We start from the raw sequence: 27,369 nt of genomic DNA, 5'->3' as shown, positions 1-27,369 counted from the left end.
TCCCATTTCACTTATTGTCCTGGCTTACCAAAATTTAAAAAATGTCAGTCTATTCCAAACCCACTGCCATCAAGTCGATCCCAACTCATAGCGACCCTATAGGACAGAGCAGAACTGCCCTGTAGAGTTCCCAAGCAACGCCTGGTGGATTTGAACTGCCGACCATTTGGTTAGCAGCCGTAGCACTTAACCACTACGCCACCAGGGTTTCCGTAATTAGGAAAGTACAAATATATTGGATATATTGCACATGTAACATGGAAATGCTCAATGTACATTTAAGAAAAAAAAAGAGGAAGATGTTTCTCCAACACAGATGTGAGAGGTTTGATAAAAGTAAGAAAAGTAAGCTTAAGCCCGTGAAGTTCAGTCTCCTCAACTCAAAATATCGACTTTTTCTAACTGATTTATTCAAATTTAATTCCCTGCATGCAGGGCTGGTCCTTCAATGCATTCTTGCCTTCCTGGTGCTCCCTGACATAGTGGTTCTGGAGGTCCTATGCCCACTCTCCTCAAATCTTTTTCTTGCTTTTCTGGGAGAACAAATAGGTCTAGATGATACGGTGCTCATAGAGAGGGCAGTATCATGAGGGAAAACAGTGAAGAGCAATGAGCACTTCCCTGACACTGAAACAATACTCTGGCCATCGGAGTCTCTGGAGATCGGCAGGTGTGAATGTATCTGCAGCAAAATAATCATGTATAACTTGGCAGTGGGTAACTTGGAATAAACACAGTAAAAACTTTTTATAAGGTCCCAAAACACAAGTCTCCTCTCTGTGCCATAACATACTGCCCAAGTCAATTCTCACACTACAACACTAAAAGAGTCTCAAGGCTTTTAACAAGAGAAATAAACAGGCAGTTTAATGTAGAGACCTTATGTTCAGGGGGAACCACAACATTTAAGATCCATAGATGAAATGACTACAAGTGTCCTGTGAATCAGAATAAACTCGACGGCAACAAGTTTGGTTTTGGTTTTTGGTCCTGTTTAACAATACTTTCCCATTCTGCAGCCCAAATATTGGAGCAAGGTTGACAAGTATCATATATGTGCTCAATAAATCATAATAACAACAAAAATGACACCACACTTACCTACTGAGGCCAGGTTTCTGAAGGTCTCCATCATCACATCTTTGTACAGTTTCCTCTGCGCAAGATCCAGCAAGGCCCACTCTTCCTGGGTAAACTCCACGGCCACATCCTCAATGACCACTGAGTCCTAAAACACCCCATATATTCTGATTCAGCAAGATATATTATGTACTCCAATGTATGCGAAAGGATGGGTGAAGCTGACAGTCCTGGGGAACTGAGAATTTATAGTAATCTGACACAAGGTTTTGTGTTCTTCCAAGATCTAATCTAGGCTTTAGGCATCAGCCTTATTCCACCTCTGCCTACATTCCCTTCCTGGCTGATTGCATCCTGTGTCACAGATTTAACAATACTCCAACACACTGATCTCTCTCTACACTTTGTGACCAAATCCAGTCTTATTCTCTCTGTCTTTATGAACTAAAACACTCAGAGCACATACCAGAAATTAGAAAAATGTTCTAGAAAAGGGCATCTTATATCCACATTCAGATCAATTCCTTGTAAAAAACCAAGCCCAAAGAAACCAATTTCACCTCCTTCCACAAGACCCAAGAGAACTCTCAAAAAAAACATGAGTCACACAGTGAAAGCAGGATGAGTTATTAACATCTAGGAAACACTGTAAGACTTGTAACTTTTCCTTTTGCCCCTCACCAGTCATGGGAAGCCCAGGGTCCCACACTAACAAATTGGTAACTCAAGGTCCTGAGACGCTCATATTTTCTTGAAGAATTCCAAGCGATGTGGAGGTAATAGGATGCCTACTAAAAGTAGTATATTATTTTGGGGAATTATATATTTTTACATGTCTGTCACCTATTTTTCAGTAATTCGGTAGTTGCACTGTCTTCTTCTTTGCCCTTTCATGGGTTCAGCCAAGGGCACTGAAAAGTTAATTGGAGCTCAGGTAAGAGACATGAAACATGAGAATTAAGATCTCCTCAAAATTCGAGAACCGATGCTGAGGTACAGCAATTTTAGTGAACACTCCCGTCAACATACACCTAAACACCCGTATGAACACGTTCTAATGTTATAAGACAAACAGTCCTCTCTCTGCAAGAACCTGAATAGCATGTCCTTGTGTCTGCTGACCGTGAAAAGACGTTAAGATTGCCATTTTGTAGTGAGTGGGCAACATGATGAATGTCATCAATGTCAATGAATTATTGCTGAATTGCCAAATATTTTGTAATATGTATTTTTTCTATACACACAAAAATCATTTTGTAAACGGGTTAATTGAAGTGCAGAGGGATCCTCTGTGAATCGGAGAAAAGAGACACTTACATGTCAACCTTCTAAAGGCTCCACGCCAACATTTTTTGACATGTGCAGCCCCTGGAAGGCACACAAGCATGACTACATAAAACCCTGACCACTGGCATCCCCTAAGTTGTAGGACTGGCCTCCACAAATCAGTATCAATCCACTGGTTTCCCAATGTAGTGAGAAGAGAAAAGGCTGCTACACTGCACTTCTGATGCTAAACATGGACTGAACAACAGAACAGCTGTATAATAGGAAGGCTCTTCACGTCAGGGCAGGTGGTGAAGTGAGATGCCTGGGTCATCTCTAATCAATCCTGGTATGACAGTGTCACAGTAAACGTCAATCCAGGGCCAAAATTCAAGCCTCCTCCACTGCAGACTGAAGTTGTCAAGGATTTCATTTTACTTGGATCCACAATCAACACCCGTGGAAGCAGCAGTCAAGAAATCAAACAACGCATTGCATTGGGTAAAACTGCTAAGGATCTCTTTAAAGTGTTGAAAAGTGACTCACCCAAGCCATGGTATTTTCAATTGCATCACATGCAAGTGAAAACTGGACAATGACTAAGGAAGACTGAAGAATTGATGCCTTTGAATTGTGTTGCTGGCAAAGAATACTAAATATACCATGGAGTGCCAAAGAAGAAACAAATCTGTCTTGGAAGAAGTACAACCAGAATGCTCCCTAGAAGCAAGGATGGTGAGACTGCGTCTTACCCACTTTGGACATGTTGTCAGCAGGGATCAGTCCCTGAAGCAGGACATCATGCTTGGCAAAGTACAGGATCAGCAGAAAGAGGAAGACCCTCAACGAGGTGGACTGACACAGTGGCTGCAACAACAAGCTCAAGCATAACGATTTTAAGGATGGTAAAAGACCCAGGCAGTGTTTTGTTCTGTAGCACATAGGGTCCCGTGAGTCAGAACCAAGTCAAGGGCACCTAACAACATGTAATCCTAGTTGCTCTCCCACCGATGAGTCAGCACATTTGTCCTCTCCACTCTGTATCCCTCATGTCCATTCAGCCAGTTCCCATCTTCCTCCGACTTCTCATCTCTCCTCCAGACAGGAACCGCCCACATACTCTCATGTGTCCACTTCAGCCAAGAAGTTCACTCCTCACCAGCCTCAGTTTTTGTCCTATAATCCAGACCAATCCCTGTCTGAAGAGTTGGCTTTGGAATGGTTCCAGTCTTCAGCTAACAGAAGGTCTAGGGACCTCTGGGGTCCTTCTAGTCTCAGTAAGACTATTAAGTTGTCTTTTTGTGAGAATTTGAGGTCTGCATCCCATCGTTCTAGTCCATCAGGGATTCTCTGCTGTGTTCCCTGTAAGGGCAGTCACCGGTTGTAGCTGGACACCATTTAGTTCTTCTGGTCTCAGGCTGATGTAGTCTCTGGTTTATGTGGTCCTTTCTGTCTCTTGGGCTCATAATTACATTGTCTTTGGTGTTCTTCATTCTCCATTGCTCCAGGTGGGTTAAGATCAATTGATGCATCTTAGAGGGCTGCTTCCTAGAGTTTAAGACCCCAGGGGCCACTCACCAAAGCGGAATCAGAATGTATTCTCAATACATTTTCTTACGCCAGTTGACCTAGATGTCCCCTGAAACCATGGTCCCAAGACCCCTACCCATGTTAGGCTCTATTCAGGAAACTTCTTTGCTTTTAGTTTGGTCCAGTTGTGCTGACCTCTCCTGTATTGTGTTGTCTTTCCCTTCAACTAAAGGAGTTCTTGTCTACTATCTAATGAATACCCCTCCTCTACTTCCCTCCCCACCCTGCAACCATGTAAGAACATTTTCTTCTGTGTTTAAATTATTTCTTTAATTCTTATAATAGTAGACTCATACAATATTTGTCCTTTTGCAACTAATTTCACTCAGCATAATGCCCTACAGATTCCTCCATGTTATGAGACATCTGGATTCATCATTATTCTTATTGTTGCATAGTATTCCATTGTGTGAATATGCCATAATTTATTTACCCACTCATCCATTGATGGGCACCTTGGTTACCTCCATCTTTTTGCTATTATAAACAGTCCTGCAATGAACATGGGTGTGCATGTATCTGTTTGTGTGAAGCTCTTATTTTTCTAGGACATGCTCCAACGAGTGGGATAGCTGGATCATATGGTAGTTCTATTTCTAGCTTTTTAAGGAATCACCAAATCGATTTCCAAAGTGGCTGTACCATTCTACATTCCCACCAGCAGTGTGTAAGTGTTCCAGCCTCTCCACAACACCTCCAACATTTATTATTTTGTGCTTTTTGGATTAATGCCAGCCTTGTTTGGATTAATGCCAGATGGTATCTCATTGGGAGTTTTGATTAGTATTTTTCTAATGGCTAATGAATGTGAGCATTTCCTCATGTATCTGTTAGTTGCCTGAATGTCTCCTTTGGTGAAGTGCCTGTTTATATTCTTTGCCCATTTTTAATGGGGTTATTTGTCTTTTTATTGTTGAGTTTTTGCAGTATCATGTAGATTTTAGAGGTCAGACGCTGATCAGAAATGTCACAGCTAAAAAATTTTCCCACTCTGCAAGTAATCTTTGAAAAAGAAGTCTTTGGATAAGCATAGGTGCTTGATTTTTAGGAGCTCCCTGTTATTTAGTCTATCTTCTGGTATTTGTACATTTTTAGTAACGTTTTGTATACTCTTTATGGCATGTATTAGGGCTCCTAGCATTGTTCCTATTTTTTCTTCCATGACCTTTATCGTTTTAGACTTTATATTTAGGTCTTTGATCCATTTTGAATTTTTCTGCATGGTATTAGGTATGGGTCTTGTTTCCTTTTTTTGCAGATGGATATCCAGTCATGCCAGCACCATTTGTTAAAAGAGACTGTCTTTTCCCCATTTAACTGCATTTGGGCCTTTGTCAAATATCAGCTGCTCATATGTGAATGATTTATGTCTGGATCCTCAATTGTGTTCCATTAGTCTGTGTACCTGTTGTTGTACCAGTACCAGGCTGTTTTCACTACTGTGGAGGTATATAAAATCAGGTAATGAGAGGCCTCCCACTTTGTTCTCTTTCAGTAATGTTTACTTATCCAGGGTCTCTTTCCCCTCCATATGAAGTTGGTGAGTTGTTTCTTCATCTCATTAAAAAATGTCACTAGTATTTGGATTGGGATTGCACTGTATCTATAGAACACTTTGGGTAGAATAGACATTTTTACAATGTTGAGTTTTCCTATCTACGAGTAAGATGTGTTTTTTCTTGCAGTAGTGTCTTATAGCTTTCTTTTATAGGTTTTATACATCTCTGGTTAGATTTATTCCTAAGTATTTTATCTCCTTGGGGCTACTATAAATGGTATTCATTTGGTGATTTCCTCTTCGACGTTCTCTTTCTTGGTGTAGAGGAATCCAACGATTTATGTATATCTTGTATCCTGATACTCCATTTAACTCTTCTATTAGTTTCAGTAATTTCTTGAGGGTTCTTTAGGGTTTTCTGTGTGTACAATCATATCATCTGCAAATAGACCAATTTGGGTACCCTTTTTTTTTTTTTTATCTAGCCTAATACCTCTGGCTAGGACCTCCAGCACAATTTGAGTAAGAGTGAGGGTAAAGTGCATGTGTTCTCAGGGGGAATGCTTTAAGTCTCTCTTCATTTAGGATGATGCTGGCTGTTGGCTTTGTATATACATGCCCTTTATTATGTTGAGGAATTTCTCTTCTATTCCTATTTTGCTGAAAGTTTTTATCATAAAATACCTTTAGTAGTAGTGACGTTAACTCTTCTCTGAAAGGCTGGAGAATTCTCCAGTGAAGCCATCAGGGCCAGGGCTTTTTTTTTGTTGGAAGTTTTTTTTTTAATTACCTTTTCAATCTCTTCTTTTGTTATGGGTTTATTTAGTTATTCTAAATTTGTGTTAGTTTAGGTAGTGTTTCTAGAAATTCATTCATTTCTTCTAGGTTTTCAAATTTACAGTAGTGTCTTATAGTTTTCTTGCATTTTATTTTGATGTGTACGATAGTTTGTCTCCCTTGTGCTTATCTTATTTACCTGTATTTTTCTAAATTTAAACCTAACTTTTATTTCTTTGTATCACTTTATCTCCCCCTTCATATGGAAGATCTTTGACTACATTTCTTAGTCCCTCTTTATTGTTTTAATGTGGTCTTTTTTTACATAATAACATCACTGTTACCCTGTTTTGAGCATTTAAAAAAAATTTTTATTGTGCTTTAAGTTTACAAACCAAGTCAGTCTCTCACACAAAAACTTATATACACTTTGCTACATAATCCCAATTGCTCTCCCCCAATGAGACAGCCTGCTCCCTCCCTCCACTCTCTCCTTTCGTGTCCATTTCACCAGCTTCTAAATGCCTCTACCCTCTCATCTCCCCTCCAGGCAGGAGATGCCAACATAGTCTCAAGCATCCACCTGATCCAAGAAGGTCACTCCTCACCAGAATCCTTCCCAACCCACAGTCCACTCCAATCCCTGTATGAAGAGTTGGCTTTGGGAATGGTTCCTGTCCTGGGCCAAGAGAAGGTCTGAGGCCCATGACCACCGGGGTCCTTCTAGTTGCAGTCGGACGATTAAGTCTGGTCTTTTTATGAGAATTTGGGGTCTGCATTCCATTGCTCTCCTGCTCCCTCAGGGGTTCTCTGTTGTGTTCCCTGTCAGGGCAGTCATCGGTTGTACCCGGGCACCATCTGGTTCTTCTGGTCTCAGCCTGATGTAGTCTCTGGTTTCTGTGGCCCTTTCTGTCTCTTGGGCTCATAATTACCATGCGTCCTTGGTGTTCTTCATTCTCCTTTGCTACAGGTGGGTTGAGACCAATTGATGCATCTTAGATGGCTGACTGCTAGCATTTAAAACCCCAGACACCACTCGGTTTTGAGCATTTTTTAAAATCTTGATTTATTTTTTGATTTCCCTGTCTGGGTTGACTTCTGATTGCTCTGCCTAGTGTTCTAGTCTTGGGTTGATACCTGATACTATTGATTTTCTAACCAAAGAAGTCCCCTTAGGATTTCTTATAGTTTTGGTTTGGTTTTTATGAATTCCCTAAAATTCTGTTTATCGGGAAATGTCCTGATTTCACCTTCATATTTGAGAGACAGTTTTGCTGGATATATGATTCTAGGCTGGCAATTTAGTTCCTTCAGTTCTTTATATAAGTCATCCCATTGCCTTCTTGCCTGCGTGGCTTCTGCCGAGTAGTCTGAGCTTATTCTTATTGGCTCTCCTCTATAGTTGACTTTTCGTTTATCCCCAGTAGCTCTTAAAATTCTCCTTTATATTTCGTTTTGGCAAATTTGATTATATGTCTTGGTGATGTTCTTTTAACATCTACATTATGTAGAATTTGATGAGCATCTTGAATAGGTATCTTCTCAACTTTCACGATATCAGGGAAGTTTTCTGCCAACAAATCTTCAACAATGCTCTCTGTATTTTCTGTTATCCCTCCCTGTTCTGGTACTCCAATCACTCGTAGATTATTTCTTTTGATAGAATCCCACATGATTCTTAAGGTTTCTTCATTTTTTAAATTTCTGTTATCTGATTTTTCTTCAAATATATTAGTGCCAAGTGCTTTAACTTCAGGTTCAGAAATTCTGCCTCCGACTTGCTCAAATCTGCTTCTCTGACTTTCTGTTGTCTGCTTCTGGAATATTATTGTTAATCTTCTGAATTTCTGATTGCTGTCTACGGATTTTTCCAGCTTATTAAATTTTTCATTATGTTCCTGAATAATCTCTCTAATTTCTTCAATTGCTTTATGTGTGTGTTCCTTGGCTTGTTCTGCGTATTGCCTCATTTCCTTCCTGATGTCTTGAAGGGTTCTGCATACTAATCATTTGTATTCTGCCTCTGGTAATTCCACGAAGGCACCTTCATCTAGAAGATCCCTGGATTCTTTGTTTTGAGAGCTTGTTGAGGTGATCATGGTCTGTTTCTTTATGTGACTTGATACTGACTGTTGTCTTCGAGCCATCTATAATTTATTGTATTAGTTTATTTTATGTTTGCTTACTGTGTCATAACTTCTTGCTTTGTTTTCTTTTGAAACGCCCAAATAGGTTGCTCGAGTGAGCTCACTTGATTATTTTCGCCTTTGGAGCTCTGACGTCCTGTCCCCAGATGACTAGAGCTGTTATCAGGTGTATCGGTCTAGGAGTCCATTCACTTTTCTTGTATGAATTCAGCTCAGGTGCTCAGGTAGCAGAAACCCTGGTGACACAGTGGGTAAGTGCTACAGGTGCTAATCAAGAGGTCGGCAATTCAAATCCACCAGGCAGTCCTTGAAACTCTATCGGGCAATTCTACTGTCCTATAGGATCGCTGAGTCGGAATCAACTCATTGGCAGTGGTGGGTTTGGTCCGGGTAGCTGATCATGAAGTGTGTGGTACAGGCACTGTCCTACAGTCTTAGAGGGGCAGGGGCAATTGGTGTAGGTACTGGTATCTGGTTACAGCAGGAGGCCACACCCTGAACAAGGCCGGGGGCTGAGAATCATCCCCCACATATCTCTGAGGAAAGCATGTCCCTGTCCCCCAGAGTGTACAGGTTGGTGTGTTCTGCACCGGACCATTGGCAGCCAGTGTTTTTGGTTGTAAGGACTGGGAGGTACCAGTTATCCTTGGACCCGTGTCATGGGTGGCTGGGTGACCTGAATGGAACTTCCAGTCCTTAGGCCCCTGATGTGGGTAGGTGAGGATCCTATTTAATAGGCAAAGCAATGTCAAACATCAAACACGCCCCTCTCTGCCACACAGCTGAATAACGGTTGGAGTCTGCCAACAAGGGCCTATTCTCCTGAAATAGGCCCACAAAGGTCCATAAAGAGGGGGAAGGTACTCAAAGTCCACAGACCATTTAAGCCTAGACAGGAGCAGCTTCTGTCCTGAGGTTCCCCGGTTAGTGGAGCTGGCAAATTATCTTTTACCCCAACTGCAAATTTATACCTTCTCCAAGGCTGGGAGGATGGCTCTAGGCACTCAACAGGGCCTATCTCAGGCCCAGGGAAGTCAGCCACTGAAGCCAGCTTGGGAGCAGGGGAGGTGGGGCATGGTAAAATATACGCAATTACTTAGCTTTTGTCGAGAGTGCCATTCTTCTCTGGTTCCGGAGGTGTGAGTAGGCTGTGTGGCTGGTTGCTCCTCCCTGAGGAAACTGCAGCCAAACATTAGTACCAGCCCACCACTGCCGCTCCCGGGAATGGTGCCTGAGGGCTCCCCGCAATTCAAGTCTGGTAACTCCTCTTCACTTCTGAACCATCTCTTCCTCCCCCTGCCCCCAAGTTCATTCTTTAAGCTTGCCTTTGATGTTCAGGGCTCCTACTTGATCATAAATATACTCGTTTCCCTTTTTTTTTCAAGTCTTTGTTGTAAAGTGGGCTCCCTGAAACCATCTGTCTATTCTGCCATCTTAAAAAAAAAAACCATCTGCCATCTTGGCTCCACCTTATAGTTTTCTTCGAACAGATCTTTTACATCTCTGCTCATATTTAGAATTTTTCATAGTAATCTGATACGAATCTTTTAATTTCAGTTGGGTCTGTTGTGATATCGCCTATCTCATTTCTTATTCGGGTTATTTTCTCCCTCTCCTGTTTTTCTTTTGTTTGGCCAATGGTTTACTGATTTTGTTAATTTTTTCAAAGAATCAGCTTTTGGTCTTCTTAACTCTTTCAATTGTTTTGCTGTTCTCTATTTATGGAAACCCTGGTGGCACAGTGGTTAAGTGCTACAGCTGCTAACCAAAGGGTCGGAAGTTCAAATCCGCCAGGCACTCCTTGGAAACTCCATGGGGCAGTTCTGCTCTGTCCTATAGGGTTGTTATGAGTCGGGATTGACTCGATGGCACTGGATTTGGTTTTTTATTTCATTTAATTCTGCTCCAATTTTTATTATTTGCTTTTTCTGGTGCCTGAGAGTTTCTTTTGTTGCTCTTTTTATTTGTTCAAATGTAGGGATAGTTCTCTGATTCTGGCCCTTTCTACTTTTTGTATGTGTGCATTTATTGCTATAAGTTGACCTCTGACCGCTACTTTAGCTGCATCCCAAAGGTTCTGATAGGAAGTTTTTTCATTCTCATTGGATTCTATGAATTTCTTTTTTCTGTCCTTAATTTCTTCTATAAGCCAGACGTTTCTGACCAAGGTGTTGTTCAGTTTCCAAGTGTTTGATTTCTCTTACCTGCTTTTTTTGTTATTGATTTCTACTTTTATGACTTTATGTAGTCAGTGAAGATGCTTTGTAATATGTAGATGTTTTGGATTCTGTTAAGGTTTGCTTCATGATCTAGTATGCGGTCTGTTCTAGAGAATGTTCCATGTGCGATGGAAAAGAAAGTACACTTGGCTGCTGTTGGGTGGAGTGTCCTGTATATTTCTACGATCTTCCATGTGTTTACTGAGGTCCTTTCTGGATGTTCTGTCTTTCACCAAAGGTGGTGTGTTGAAGTCTCCTACTATTATTGTGCAGCTATCTCACTTTTCAGTGTTAGAGTTTGTTTTATGTATCTTCAAGCCCTGTCGTTGGCTGAGTATTTAATATGGTTATATCCTCCTGGTATATTGTCCCTTTAATCATTATACAGTGCCCTTCCTTATCCTTTGTGGTGGATTTGACTTTAAAGTCTATCTTGCCAGAAATTAATATTGCCACTCCTGCTCTTTTTTGATTGTTGTTACCTTGATATTTTTCCATCCTTTGATTTTTTTGTTTGTGTCTTTAATTCTAAGGTATGTCTCTTTTAAGCACATGTAAATGGATCATGTTTTTTATCCATTCTGCTACTGTCTGTCTCTTTATTGAGCATTTAGTCCATTTATATTCAGCATAATTATGGATAGGTATAAGTTTATTGCTGTTGTTTGGATGTCTCTTTTTGTGGGTTGACAGTTTTTTTCCACTTAATTTTTTGTATTGAGTTGTTTTTCGTTATATAGTCTTTTCCTCTTTTTCATTGTTGTTGATTTTGTTTTTGCTGAGTCCTTTTGTTTTTCTTTTATTTTATTTTGATGTGTAGGATTGTTACTCCCCTTTGTGGTTACCTTAATATTCACCCCATGTTTCTAAATTTAAACCAAACTTTTATTTCTTTGTATCATCTTGATTTCCTCTCCATATGAAAGATCTATATTTTTAGTCCCTCTTTACTGATTTATCGTTGTCGTCTTTTACATAATGACATTGCTGTTCCCGTTTTGAGCATTTTTTTATCTTGATTTGTTTTTGTGATTTCTTGCTCTGTCCTGTGTTCTAGTCTTGGGTTGATAACCAATGTTGTTGTTTTTGTAACCAGAGAACTCCCTTTAATATTTCTTGTAGGTTTGGTCTGGTTTTTGCAAATTCCCTCTGTTTATCTGGAAATGTCCTAATGTCGCCTTCATATTTCAGAGACAGTTTTGGTGGATATGTGATTCTTGGCTGGCAATTTTTTTTTCCTTCAATGCTTTATATATATATCAGCCCATTGCTTTCTTGCCTGCATGGATTCTGCCACGTGGTCCAAGCTTATTCTTAATGATTCTCCTTTATAGGCGACTTTTCATTAATCCCTTGCCACTCTTAAAACTATCTTTGGTTTCAGCAAGTTTGATTATGTCTTGGTGACTTTCTTTTGGGATCTACCTTACGTGGGGTTCAAGGAGCATCTTGGATAGGTATCTTCTCATCTTTCATGATATCAGGGAATTTTTCTGCCAACAAATCTTCAACAATTCTCTCTGTATTTTCTGTTCTCTCTCCCTGTTCTGGTACTCCAATCACTCACAGGCTATTTCTCTTGATAGAGTCTCACGTGATTCTTAGGGTTTATTTTTTTTAATTCTTTTATCTGATTTTTCATCTAATATACTGGTGCCAAATTTTTATGTTCAATCTCACTAATCCTGACTTCCATTTCCTCAATTCTGCTCCTCTTTCTATTGAGTTGTTTAACTCTGAAATTTTACTGCTAACCCTCTGAATTTCTGATTGCTGTCTATGGATTCTTACAGCCTTGTGCTCTTAAATAACCTTCTTAATTTCCTCAACTGCTTTATCTGTGTATTCCTTGGCTTGTTCTGCATTTTGCCTGATCTCCTTCCTGATCTATTGAAGAGTTCTGTATACTAATCTTTTACATTCTACCTCTGGAAATTCTAGGAATACCTCTTCGTCCAGAAGATTTCTTGATTCTTTGTTTTGAGAGCCTGTTGAAGCAATCATGGTCTGGTTCTTTATGTGATTTGATACTGACTGTTGTCTCCAAGCCATCTATATGTAACTGTATTAATTTACTTTATGTTTGATTACAATATCTGAGCTTCTTGCTTTGTTTTCATATGCCCAAATAGGCTGCTTGAGTGTGCTAGCTTATTTCCTACTTTGGAAGCTCTAATGTTCTGTCACCAGATGGGTAGAGCTGTTATCACTTATATGAGTCTTGGAGGCCAATCACTTTTCTTGTATGGATTCACCTCAGGTGTTCCGGTAGTTGGTCACCAAGTGTGTGGTATGGGCTCAGTTCTACAGTCTCAGGGGGACAGGGGTGACTGGTGTAGGCACAGGTGTCTGGCTGCAGCAGGGGGTTATGCTCTGAGCAATGCAGGGGGCTGACAACCATCCACCGAGTGTCTGTGAGGAAAGCGCGTTCCTGTTCCCTACAGTACACAAGTGGATGGGTTCTGTACCCAGGCCATGGGTATCCGATGGTTTTGATTGTAAGGACTGGGAGGCACCACTTATCCTTGGATCTCTGCTGCGGGTGGCTAGGTGGAATGAGTGGAGCCACTAGTCCTCAGATCGCTGCTTTGGGTAGGTGAGGACCATGTTAACAGGCAGCGCAGTGTCCAATGTCAAAAACCCACCTCTCCACCACACAGCTGAAACAGCTGGAGTCAGATCTCAGGCACATACACCATTGCAGTCTACCAATAAGGACCTAAGCCTTTGAAAGGGGGCCGTACAGGTCCACACAGAGGTGAAAGGCATTCAAAGTCCATGGACCGTTTCTACCTGGACAGGAACCACTTCTGCCCTGAGTTCCTAGCTTAGGGGAGCCAGCAGATTATCTTTTCCCATAATTGTTGATTTATTCCTTCTCCAAGGCCAGGAGAATGGCTCAGGACATGCAGCAGGACCTATCTCAAGCCAAGGGAAATCAACAGCCATTGAAACCGGCTTGGGGTGTGGGGGACACAGTAAATTAGACACGAGTACTTATTTGCTGCCGAGAGCGCTGCTCTTATCCAATTCTGGAGGCGTGAGTAGACTGTGTGACTTGCTGTCTCTCCCTAAGGAACCTGTGTCCTGAATGCTACCCCCAGCCCTGCCACAGCTGCACCAGGGGATCATGTCTGAGGGGTGTGGATTCCTGCCAAGTGAGGTCCGGCAACTCCTCGACACTTCTGAACCATCTCTCCCTGCCCCTGCAGCTCAGTCTGATTTCCTAAATTTGCCTTTGATGTTCAGGGCTCCTAGCCTGTCATATATATAATCACTTCACTTGTTTTTTTTGGGTCTCTACTGTAAGAGTGATCACCAGGAGCATCTGACTACTCCACCATCTTGGCCCCATCTCCCATTATTATTACCGTATTATTATGTTCCAACACTTGTGTGTCAGTTTATTAAACTATAGTCGTTTGCATGTTGCTGTGGGGCTGAAGCCATGCCACTGGTATTTCAAATACCAGCAGAACAGTTTTCAGAGGAGCTTCTATGCAAAGACAAACTAGGAAGGAGCAGGCAATCTACTTCTTAAAAAACTGGCCAGTAAAAACATTCTAAATAGCAGCGGAACAGTGTTAGATTAGTGCTGGAAAATGGGCCCACTTGAAATACAACTATTTAAGAGCTGCCTCCTCAAAGTAAAGTCAACCTTAATAATGTGGATGGAGTAAAGCTTTAGGGAACTTCATTTGCTGATGTGGCACAACCCAAGATGAAAACAGCTGGGAACATCCATTAATAATCAGAATGTAGACTGCACAAAGTATGAATCTAGGAAAATTGGAAGTCATCAAAAATAAAACAGAATGCATAAACATCAATATCCTAGGCCACAGTGAGATGAAATGGCCTGGTACTGACCATTCTGAATATGCCAGGGATGACAAATTAAGGAGAAATGGCTTGCATTTATTGTCAGAAAGAACATTTCAAGATCAATCCTGAAGTACAACACTGTCAGTGACAGGATAATATCCATATGCCAACAAGGATGTAGGATGGCACAGGACCAGGCAATGTTTCATTCTGTTCTACCCAGGGTCACTATGAGTCAGAACCGACTCGATGGCACCCAATAACAACAACTCAAGAAAGACCAGTTAGTATGACTATTATTCAAATTACACACCAACAACTGATACCACAGATGAACAAACTGAAGGTTTGTACCAACTTTTTGCCAACTGAGATTGATCAAACACGCAATAAACATGAATTGATAATTACTGATGATTAGAATGCTTAAGTTGAAAACAAAGAAGAAGGAAAAGTAATTGGAAAATACAGCCTTGGCGATTGAAACAATGTCGGAGATTGCATGATAGAATTTTGCAAGACCAACCATTTATTCATTGCAAATACCCTTTTTAACCAACCATGATTGTATAGGTGGGCCTCATCAGATGGAATACACAGGAGTCAAACTGACTACATCTGTTGAAAGAGACAATGGAAAGGCTCAGTATCATCAGTAAGAACAAGCCAGGGGCCGACTGTGGAACAGACCATTAATTGCTCATATGCAAGTTCAAGTTGAAGCTGAAGAAAATTAGAAGTCTATGAGAGCCAAAGTACAACCTCGAGTACAATCCACCTGAATTTAGGGACCATCTCAAGAACAGATCTGATGCACCAAACACTAACGACCAATGACCAGATGAGTTGTGGAAGGACATCATACCTGAAGAATGGAAGAGGTCATTAAAAAGACAGGAAAGAAAGAAAAGACCAAAATATATGTCAGAAGAGACTCTGAAACTTACTCTTCAAAGGAGAGTAGCTAAATGGAAAGTAGAAAATGATAAAGTAGAAGAACTGAACAGAAGACTTCAAAGGGTGGCTCAAGAAGACAAACTAAAGCATAATGAAACGTGTAAAGACCTACAGTTAGAAAACCACATGGGAAGAACAAGCCCAGCATTTCACAAGTGGAAAGAACTAAAGAGAAAATTCAAGCCTTGGGTTGCAATATTTAAGGATTCAACAGGTAAAATTATGAGTCAGAATTGACTTGACAGCATTGGGTTTGGTTTGGGTTTTGGGTTACAGGTAACATACTGAATGACACAGGAAGCATCAAGAGAAAATGGAAGAAATACACAGAGTCACAGTATCAAAAAAACTAGTTTATGTTCAACCATTTCAAGAGGTAGAATATGATCAAGAACGGACGGTAAGAAAGGAAGAAATCCAAGCTGCACTGAAAGCACTGGCGAAAAACAAGGATGCAGGATTTGACAGAACATCAATTGAGATGTCTTAAAAAATGGACGCAACACTGGAAGTACTCACTTCTCTATGCCAAGAAATTTGGAACACAGCTACCTGGCGAACTGAATGGGGAGATCCATATTTGTGCCCATTCCAAAGAAAGGTGATCCAACAGGATGTGGAAATTATCAAACCAAATCATTAATATAACAAACAAGTAAAACTTTCCTGAAGACAATTTCTAAGCCATTGCAGCAGTACATTGACAGGGATCTGCCAGAAGTTCAAGCTGCATTCACAAGAGGACGTGGAACAAGGGACATCACATCTGGTATCAGGTGGATCTTGGATGAAAGCAGAGAATACCAGAAGGATGTTTACCTGTGTTTTATGACTATGTAATGGCATTTGACTGTATAAATCATAACAAATTTCGGAAAATGTGAAGAATGGGAATTCCACAAAACTTAATTGTGCTCGCATGGAACCTGTACATAGACCTAGAGGCAGTCATATGACAGAAAAAGGGGATACTGCACGGTTTAAAATCAGGAAAGGTGTACATCATTTCATCATACTTACTTAACATGTATGCTGACCAAATAATCCGAGAAGCTGGACTGTATAAAGAATGCAGCATCAGGATTGGAGAAAGACTCATTAACAACCTGCAATACGCAGTTGATACAACCAGGCTTGCTGAAAGTGAAGAGGACTTGAAACACTTATTTATGAAGATCAAACACTACAGCCGTCAGTACAGATTACACTCAACGGGACCAACAAGCAACATCACAATAAATGCAGAAGAGATTACAGCTGTCAAGGATTTCATTCCACTTGGATCCACAATCAAAACCACTGAAAGCAGCAGACCAAAAATCAAATGACGCAGTGTTGTTCTTGTTAGGTGCCGTCGAGTAGGTTCCAACTCACAGCAACCCTATACACAACAGAACAAAACACTGCCTGGTCGTTCGCCATCCTTAAAATTGTTGTTATGCTTCAGGTCATTATTGCAGCCACTGTGTCAATCCACCTCATTGAGGGTCTTCCTCTTTTCTGCCGACACTATACTTTCCTAAACATGATGTCCTTCTCCAGGGACTGATCCCTCCTGACAACTTCTTCCAAGACAAACTTGTTCATTCTTTTAGCAGTCCATGGTATATTCAATATTCTTCACCAACAGCACAATGCAAGGGCATCAATTCTTCCTTATCCATCGTCCAGCTTTCACATGCATGTGATGCAATTGAAAATACCATGGCTTGGGTCAGGCGCACCTTAGACTTCAAGGTGACATCTTTGCTCTTCAACACTTTAAAGAGGTCCTTTGCAGCAGATTTACCCAATGGAATGCATATTTTGATTTCCTGACTGCTGCTTCCACAGCTGTTGATTGTGCAGCCAAGTACAATGAATCCTTGACAACTTCCATCTTTTCTCAGTTTATCATGATGTTGTTCATTGGAAGAGTTGTGAGGATTTTTGTTTTCTTTATGTTGAGGTGTAATCCATACTGAAGGCTGTGGTCTTTGATCTTCATCAGTAAGTGCTGCAAATCCTCTTCACTTTCAGCAAGCAAGGTTGTGTCATCTGCACAATGCAGGTTGTTAATGAGTAGTCCTCCAATCCCGATCCCCGTTCTTCTTCATATAGTCCGGGTTCTCGGATTATTTGCTCAGCATACAGATTGAATAGGTATGGTGAAAGAATACAACCCTGATGCACACCTTTCCTGACTTTAAACCCATCAGTATCCCCTTGCTCTGTCTGAACAACTGCCTCTTGATCTATGTAAAGGCTTGTCATGAGCACAATTAAGTGTTCTGGAATTCCCATTCTTCGCAATGTTATCCACAATTTGTTATGATCCACACAGTCGAATGCCTTTGCATAGTCAATAAAACACAGGTAAACATCCTTCTGGTATTCTCTGCTTTCAGCCAGGATCCATCTGACATCAGCAATGATATCCCTGGTTCCACGTCCTCTTCTGAAACCAGCCTGAATTTCTGGCAATTCCCTGTCAAAATACTGCTGCAGCTGTTTTTGAATGATCTTCAGCAAAATTTTGCTTGTGTGTGATATTAATGATATTGTTCTATAATCTCCACATTAGGTTGGATCACCATTCTTGGGAATAGGCATAAATATGGATCTCTTCCAGTCAGTTGGCCAGGAAGCTGTCTGCCATATTTCTTGGCATAGACGAGTGAGCACCTCCAGCGCTGTATCTATTTGTTGAAACATCTCAATTCATATTCCTTCAATTCCTGGACCCTTGTTTTTCGTCAATGCCTTCAGAGCAGCTTGGACTTCTTCCTTTGGTACCACTGGTTCCTGATCATATGCCACCTCTTGAAATGGTTGAACATCAACTAATTCTTTTTGGTATAATGACTCTGTGTAGTCCTTCCATCTTCTTTTGATGCTTCCTGTGTCGTTTAATATTTTCCCCATAGAATCCTTCACTATTGCAACTCGAGGCTTGAATTTTTTCTTCAGTTCTTTCAGCTTGAGAAACACCAAACACTTTCCTCTCTTTTGGTTTTCCATCTCCAGCTCTTTACACGTCATTATACTTTGCGTTCTCAAGCCGCCCTTTGAAATCTTCTGTTCAGTTCTTTTACTTCATCAATTCTTCCTTTTGCTTCAGTTGCTTGACATTCGAGAGCAAGTTTCAGAGTCTCCTCTGACATCCATCTTAGTCTTTTCTTTCCTGTCTTTTCAATGACCTCTTGCTTTCTTCATGGATGATGTCCTTGACGTCATTCCACAAATCGTCTGGTCTTCGGTCACTAGTGTTCAATGCGTCAAATCTATTCTTCAAAAGGTCTCTGAATTCAAGTGGGATATACTCAAGGTCATATTTTGGCTCTCGTGGACTTGCTCTGATTTTCTTCAGTTTCAGCTTGAACCTGCATATGAGCAATTGATGATCTGTTCCACAGTCGGCCCCTGGCCTTGTTCTGACTGATGATATTGAGCTTTTCCATTGTCTCTTTCCACAGATGTAGTCAATTTGATTTCTGTGTGCTCCATCTGGTGAGGTCCATGTGTATAGTCGCCATTTATGTTCGTCAAAGAAGGTATTTGCAATGAAGAAGTCGTTGGTCTTGCAAAAGGTTATCATTTGATCTCCAGCATTGTTCCTAGCACCAAGGCCATATTTTCCAACTACTGATCCTTCTTTGTTTCCAACTTTCGCATTCCAATTGCCAGTAATTATCAATGCATCTTGACTGCATGTTTGATCAATTTCAGACTGCAGCAGCTGATAAAAATCTTCTCTTTCTTCATCTTTGGCCCTAGTGGTTGGTGCATAAATTTGAATGGTAGTCATATTAACTGGTCTTCCTTGTAGGCGTATGGATATTATCCCATCACTGACAGCGTTGTACTTCAGGATAGATCTTGAAACATTCTTTTTGACGATAAATGCAACACCATTCCTCTTCAAGCTGTCATTCCCAGCATAGTAGACAATATGATTATCCGATTCAAAATGGCTAATACCAGTCCATTTCAGCTCACTAATGCCTAAGATATTGATGTTTATGCATTCCATTTCATTTTTTACAATTTCCAGTTTTCCTAGATTCATACTTCGTACATTCCAGGTTCCAATTATTAATGGATGTTAGCAGCTGTTTCTTCTCATTTTGAGTCGTGCCACATCAGCAAATGAAGGTCCCGAAAACTTTACTCCATCCACATCATTAAGGTCGACTCTACTTTGAGGAGGCAGCTTTTCCCCAGTCATCTTTTGAGTGCCTTCCAACCTGGAGGGCTCATCTTCCAGCACTGTATCAGACAATGTTCCACTGCTATTCATAAGGTTCTCACTGGCTAATGCTTTTCAGAAGTAGACTGCTGGGTCCTTCTTTCTAGTCTGTGTTAGTCTGGAAGCTCAGCTGAAACCTGTCCTCCATGGGTGACCCTGCTGGCATCTGAATACTGGTGGCATAGCTTCCAGCATCACAGCGACAGGCAAGCCCCCACAGTATGACAAACTGAAAGACGTGCAGGGGTGTCCAAAGTAAATGAGACACAATCTTACCATCCTTGCTTCTAAGGAGAATTCTGGTTGTACTTGGTTACAAGACAGATTTGTTCGTTGTTTTGGGAGTTCACGGTATATTCAAAATTCTTCGCCAACACTATAATTCAAAGGTATCAATTCTTCTTCAGTTTTCCTTATTCAATGTCCAGCTTTTGCATGCATATGAGGCAACTGAAAACGCCATGGCTTGGGTCAGGTGCACCTTAGTCCTCAAGGTGACATCTTTGCTTTTCAACACTTTTAAGGAGATCTTTGCTGCAGATTTTCCCAGTGTAATGCGTCTTTTGATTTCTTGACTGCTCCTTCCACGGGTGTTGACTGCTTCAAATGTGTGGATCATAACAAATTATGGGTAACATCGCAGAGAATGGGAATTTGGAACACTTAATGATACTCATGAGGAATCTGTACATGGATCGAGAGGCAGTTGTTTGAACAGAACAAGGGGATACTGCATGGTTTAAAATCAGGAAAGGTGTGTGTCAGGGTTGTATCCTTTCACCATACCTATTCAATCTGTGAGTTGGAATCGACTCGATGGCAGTAGGTTTGGTTTGGTTTGGTTATTCAACCTGCATACTGATAATCCGAGAAGCTGGACTCTATGAAGAAGAACAGGGCATCTAGATCAAAGGAAGACTCTTTAACAACCTGTGTTATGGAGATGATACAACCTTGCTTGCTGAAAGTGAAGAAGACTGAAGGACTTACTGATGAAGATCAAAGACCAGAGTCCAGTATGATTTACACCTCACTAGAAAGAAAACAAAAATCTTCACAACTGGACCAATAAGGAACATCATAAATGGAGAAAAGATTGAGATCGTCAAGGATTTCATTTTCCTTGGATCCACAATCAACACCATGGAAGCAGCAGTCAAGAAATCAAAAGACTGCATTGGATTGACAGAGTGGCTGCAACAATGGGCTCACGCTTAACAACAATTGTGACAATGGTGTAGGGCTGGGCAGTGTTTCATTCTGTTGTACACAGAGTTACTATGAGTCAGAATCAACTCTACACCACCTAACAACAACAATATATTTGTGCAAATGGTAAAAATGTAAATTAGAACTCTCTTCCTAAACACAATGACCAGGGATATGAGCATCTGTACATCCATTTTATCTCAGTGAGGAGAATCTTTCTCAAATGGCTAATTTATTTAACACATTAGGGGGTTCTACGGTGACTTTTTAATTGAAATAGGAGTCTTTAAGCACCTTTTCAAGATTTAAGTCGGTTTTAGTGTAACTTTTACATCAGTTAAAATAGCTATTCCTCTGTGTTTGAGAAGTCTTATATCCAATTGAAAAATCCTCAGTAGATACACACAAAGTGATCTAGAAATTTTCTTCCAGTGGTGGAAACTCTAAACCCAAGAACTTAAACATACGCATCTCATATGCTGAGATTCTCTAGCAAAAAAAAAAAAAAAACTTTAATTTTAGATTCTAGCAGTTGAAAATTATAGGGATTTAACACCAGCTCAAGGTACAGGCAGCCCTAGTGGGTCCATGGTTAAAGCACTTGGTTCAAATCCATCAGCCATACTGTAGGAGAAAGATGTGGCAGTCTCCTTCTGTTCACATCCTTGGAAACCCCATGAGGCAGTTCTATAGTGTCGCTATTCGTCAGATTCAACTCCACAGCAATGGATTTGGTTTGGTTTGGTTTTTTGGCTCTGTACAGTTAGGTGGGAGGACAAAGACCTAGGCTGGGGATTCCTGGTTCTCACACGCCTGAGAAGCTCAAGGCAAACCCACTGGCAAAGAATAGGTCTGGAAACCCCACACAGAATCCAGCGGGACTCTCTCTCCCCAGCATCATCCCTTTGGTGACAATGTCATGAAAGCACCAAGCCCCACCCAGGACCCCATAAACAGAGTTAGGGCCTACCCCTACCAACTCTCTTCCCCCTTCTTTACCCATCACACAGAGTGAGAGCTGGAAGTATAACGTTAGACCTGCACTGAAAAGCCTACAGCACCCGGGGAAGCCAAGAACAATCTTCAGTGATGGGGCAACAATGGCCCAAGAGGGCCTGGGGCTCAGCCTCTTCAGCCAGAGCTGCTCCATCCACAGGCTCTGGTTAGGAGATCCTGTCATTAGCACAGAACACCAAGGACCAGGGTAGTGATGTTACTGCCCCAAGGTGCCAGCTCCAAGAGTCACATAAGGCAGGTGACCCCAGATATCCAATCCTTGAAAAACCATATACAGAAAGGGACCAGTGACAGTGCAGTAGGGCCTAGGATGCCTCCCAAGGCCAGTTGCTTGGCCTCCTGTGCCACCTTTTTACCTCACTGAGGAACCATAGGGGCCAGAGCACATAGCTGGTCCCCACACAATTCTTATCTAGCCTCACTCCGTTATGGCAAGAATAACCCAGTTCTCTGCAGTACTCACCATGTCCTTGCTCCAGCTTCTGGAGTCTAAAGCGAATATCCTCTCTGAGCCCAAGATGTCACTCGGGAAGAGGGATAGGAGTAGAAGTAGAGCCAACAGGCAGTTTGGAGGAAGATGAATGTTTGGTTCACACACCAGTCAGAGCAGTTGAAATCGTTACCTGTGATTTACAGACGTGCAACATGGTCATCCTAGGTCCCCAGGTGCCTACACTGGACTAGTTCTCCCTGCGTCATACCTGGGACCTGAAATGGAAGAATAGGGGGAAGACAGGGTTGAGCAAAGAGGAAGTAACAGGTTCTTGGCCTTCAGCTCTTTCCCAGGGCAGGGCTTCCTCCTAGGCTCAAGGTAATGCTCCACTCTGACTGCATCTGCATTTAGGGCAGGTCAGCCTCCAGCCTTGCACACTTTCTTTCTTCACACAGCTCCCCAGGCCTCTTCCTTCTGGCAATAAGATCACAGATGGAGGAACTTACTCATCCCAGAGCAGAAGTATCCAGGCCTGGACAGGCTGGATTCAACTGATTTCCTCCAGGAAGTCAGGGGTCCAAAGTTGAGGTTCTAGGTTCACATATGTAATTTTACCCTTAGTCAGTGAACATGCACACTTTTATTTGGTATCGACATGGGTGAATTTTCAGGGAGAAATATTTTTCAAGTTTAGTCAATGAACTCACCATGTTTCATCGACTTTTTAATTACATGCAATTGAAACCCTTCTGGTGTTTTGTTTTGTTTTTTTTTTAATTGTGCTTTAAGTGAAAGTTTACAAATCAGGTCAGTCTCTCATACAAAACCTTACATACACGTTGCTATGTACCCCTAGTTGCTCTCCCCTAATGAGACAGCACACTCCTTCTCTTCACCCTGTGTCCATTCAGCCAGCTTCTGTCCTCCTCTGCCTTCTCATCTCTTCTCCAGACAGGAGTTGCCAACATAGTCTCATGTGTCTGCTTGAACCAAGAAGCTCACTCCTCACCAGTACCATTTCCTACCTTATAGTCCAGTCCAATCCTTGTCTGAAAAACTGGCTTTGGTAAAGGTTCCAGTCTTGGGCTAACAGAACGTCTGGGGACCATGACCTCTGGGGCTCTTCTAGTCTAAGTCATATCATTAAGTCTGGTCTTTTTAGGATAGTTTGAGGTCTGCATCCCACTGCTCTCCTGCTCCATCAGGGATTCTCTCTTTTGTTCCCTATCAGGGCAGTCATCAGTAGTAGCAAGGCACCATCTAGTTTTTCTGGTCTCAGGCTGATGTAGTCTCTGATTTATGTGGCCCTTTCTGTCTCTTAGGCTCATAATTACCTTGTGTCTTTGGTGTTCTTCATTCTCCTTTGCTCTAGGGGGGTTGAGACCAATTGATGGATCTTAGATGGCCGTTTGCTAGCGTTTAAGACCCCAGGCGTCACTCACCAAAGTGGGATGCAGAATGTTTTAACAGATTTTATTCTGCCAATTGACCTAGATGTCCTCTGAAACCATGGTTCCCAGAACCCCCACCCCTGCTACTCTGGCCCTCAAAGCATTCGGTTGTATTCAGGGAACTTCTTTGCTTTTGGTTTAATCCAGTTGTGCTGACCTCTTTTGTATTGTGTGTTGTCTTTCCCTTCACCTAAAATAGTTCTTCTCTACTATCTAATTAGTGAATACCCCTCTCCCTCCCACCCTCCCCATTCCTGTAACCATCAAAGAATATTTTCTTCTCAGTTTAAACTGTTTCTCCAACTCTTATGATAATGGTCTTATACAATATTTGTTCTTTTGCAACTAATTTCAGCATAATGCCTTCCAGATTCCTCCATGTTATGAAATGTTTCATGGATTCATCATTGTTCTCTATCGATGTGTAGTATTCCATTGTGTAAATATACCATAATTTATTTATCCATTCATCTGTTGATGGGCACCTTGGTTGCTTCCATCTTTTTGTTATTGTAAACAGTGCTGCAACAAACATGGGTGTGCATATATATGTTCCTATAAAGGCTCTTATCTCTCTAGGATATATTCTAAGGAGTGGGACTGCTGGATCCTATGGTAGTTCTATTTCTAGCTTTTTAAGGAAGGGCCAAATCAATTCCCAAAGTGGTTGTACCAGTTTACATTCCCGCCAGCAACATCTAAGTGTTCCAGTCTCTCTACAACCTCTCCAACATTTATTTTGTGTTTTCTGGGGATTAATGCCAGCCTTGTTGGAGTGAGATGGAATCTCATTGTAGTTTTGATTTGCATTTCTCTAATGGCTAATGATCGTGAGCATTTCCTCACGTATGTGTTAGCTGCCTGAGTGTCTTCTTTGGTGAAGTGTCTGTTCAAACCCTTTGCCCATTTTTTAATTGGGTTATTTGCCTTTTTGTTGTTGAGTTTTTCCAGTATTATGTAGATTTTAGCCATCAGACACTGATCAGAAATGTCCTAGCTAAAAACTTTTTCCCAGCCTGTAAGTAATCTTTTTACTCTTTTGGTGAAGTCTTTGGATGAGCATAGGTGTTTGATTTTTAGGAGCTCCTACTTATCTAGTTCCTCTTCTGGTGTTTTTGCATTGTTAGTAACGTTTTGTATACTGTTTATGCCATGTGTTAGGGCTCCTAGCGTTGCCCATATTTTTTCTTCCATGATCTTTATCATTTTAGATTTCATATTTAGGTCTTTGATCCATTTTGAGTTAGTTTTTGTACATGGTGTGAGTTATGGGTCTTGTTTCATTTTTTGGCAGATGGATATCCAGTTATGCCAGTACCATTTGTTAAAGAGACTGTCTTTTCCCCATTTAATTGACTTTGTGCCTTTGTCAAATATCAGCTGCTCATATGTGGATGGTCTGGTGTGCTTTTAAACTGCTTTTTTTCATTTCATTTGTAGCATTATAATATGTAATCAATATTCTTCCTGTTGCTTTTAGAATTAAATCTTCCTTCCCCTTGAGTTTTGTTTTTTTCTTCACTCTCAGACGATGACACCACCAGTCCCTAAGCTTTGTAGAAATCTGGGAGGATTCCTGAACTCTATCTCTTTCAAGTTTATAATAATCAATCAACCAACACATGAGAAAATAAGTTTTCTCTAAGGAGCACTCTCCTGCCTCTGTTCCTGTTTCTTTCTATCCCCACTTGCTCACCCAGCTGACTCTACCCTTTTATTTCGTGGTCTCATTGTAAACGTTCTCTTTCTCTCTTGCATGGTCTTTATACCAACCAGTGTTTCCTGTTTGAGCGTTATCCCTCCTTTTATTATTTTCTCTAATAGGACTCTAATTTTAATTCACATCTTTATTTCTACACTTATTATTTTCAGCATAAACTAGGAGCATGTTTGGTATGCAGCATCTCATGCCCGTTCCAGGCCTGTTGAATCAAAATATTTTAACAAGATTTCCGAGTTATCCACATTGACATTCAAGTTCAAGAAGCACTGCTTTATAGTCTGTAACTCAAGGAATGACCATTCCCTTCAACTGATGCCCTTTGAACCACCTACATCTACATTATATCTCCCACTGTCTTCCTGATCCACAACCAATCTCCATGTCTAGGCCTCCTACAGTCTTCCTTAACTTGCTTATAACAAGCTCCTGCCTGGTGTCATGCAATCATGGTTGCCACTTCCAAAATCTATTTGCAGCACAGGAGCTGGAGTGTTCTGCTTAAAATTATAAATATACTCACGCCTATCCCTGCTTAATGCACATCAGTGGTTGTCCACTGCCCTTCAAAAAGCCCATAGTAGTCAGCAGGGTTCTAAAGAACAGCATGGTTCTAAAGAACTCCTCCAATCTGGCTCATGACAAACACTCCTGCCCCGCAACCCACGCTATTTTGTCTGCTTCAATCATCTCTGACTTTCATCAAAGAATGGATGATATTGGATTCTCTGCTGCATCAGGGATTTATGCACTCAATCTTTTCTAACTTAAATACTCTTTCTACCCACATCCATCCACATGCTACCAGTCCTGCTTAACTGTGTATGCAGCAAAATCTAACTAATTTTTTGAATCTTCACTTAAGTAATTTTCCATTTGAAGCAGTCTAACCTGGCTCTAGGGTTGTTAGGTCCTTCTATTACAGGTATCAGATGTCCCTGGCTTTTCATTATGTATTTAAAACTGTCTCCCATGCTAGGCTATAAACCTATAGGCAGACACTCTGTATTTTGGGTTTGTTGTTCTTGTTCCTTCTGGCCTATGACACCTATCATTGATGACACACACAAACTAATATATATACATATACATACATATATACATATATATATATAAAGCCTGGAGCAGCACTATCCAGTGACACTTTCCATGAAGGCAGAAATGTTCTCTTTCTGCACAATCCAATATGGTAGCCACTAGCCCCATGTGGCTATTTAGCACTTAACATGTGACTTTTGGTTTTAATTCATTTTAATTAAAATAGCCACACCTGCCTAGTGGACATCACAGCTCTAGCGGACTCACCAGAATCCTAAGCGACCAACAAGCAGAGAGGGTGTGAAAGCTGCCATCACCACAACACACAGCTTCACAGCTTTTTGTTAGCTGGAAGTCTGTCACATGGGAAATAAAGCTGGTAAAAGCAAAGGTAACACTCAGTCCAGCTTGGTGGTATTTATAGGATTAAGGTTAATGTCGACCTAAACTGCATTTACCACATTCTGAAAAATGCAATGATATTTAGACATAGAAATGAGTGGGTGTAATGAGGGGACAGAAGTAGCACTGTGAGGAGGTGTCATTTGAAGTGAGACCTGAATTGTAAGAATTATCGAAATCCTACAGTTAAGGTTTCCTCTAATCAGAGGAAATGCCTGGCACGAAGGATGAAAGGCAGGGAAAATCCTGACATCTTTGAAAAAGTTTTTTTTAAAAATGTGTCAAGAGTTTATCTAACATGAGAGTGAGTATTATAAATTTAATTCAGAGAGCTATGCATAAGCCTAACGGAGCAGAATTTTGTTTGCTAATGCAAAACATATGCATCTTATTCCACATGTGATTGACAGCTCACTTGGTTTATATTATCAAAATATGCCTCTTGCTGCTGGGTGAGGATTATACCTTCTTGTGACAAGAGAAAAAGTAGAAGAAAATTTCAGAGGTTGCTT

At 41.1% G+C, this 27,369-nt stretch overlaps 1 protein-coding gene across 5 annotated transcripts in view; it reads right to left on the bottom strand.

The window, feature by feature from the left end:
- Window positions 1-27,369, bottom strand: part of LOC100677508 (zinc finger protein 883-like) — a 48,198-nt gene that overhangs the window by 9,383 nt on the left and 11,446 nt on the right. For 3 of the 5 annotated variants that reach the window (XM_064280529.1, XM_023540518.2, XM_023540515.2), the window contains 2 exons: window positions 22,437-22,521; window positions 1,102-1,228 (listed from right to left, as the gene is read on the bottom strand). In XM_064280529.1, the coding sequence (XP_064136599.1) occupies window positions 1,102-1,228; window positions 22,437-22,466 (157 nt within the window). In that variant the 5' untranslated portion in view covers window positions 22,467-22,521. Of the gene's footprint in view, window positions 1-1,101; window positions 1,229-22,276; window positions 22,522-27,369 lie in introns of all 5 variants that reach the window. The other 2 variants (XM_064280530.1, XM_023540516.2) reach the window with 1 other exon arrangement.

The sequence above is a fragment of the Loxodonta africana genome, chromosome 3 (genome assembly GCF_030014295.1).
Source record: "Loxodonta africana isolate mLoxAfr1 chromosome 3, mLoxAfr1.hap2, whole genome shotgun sequence".
Lineage (NCBI taxonomy): Eukaryota > Metazoa > Chordata > Mammalia > Proboscidea > Elephantidae > Loxodonta > Loxodonta africana.
This window is presented reverse-complemented; position numbering and strand designations above follow the sequence as displayed.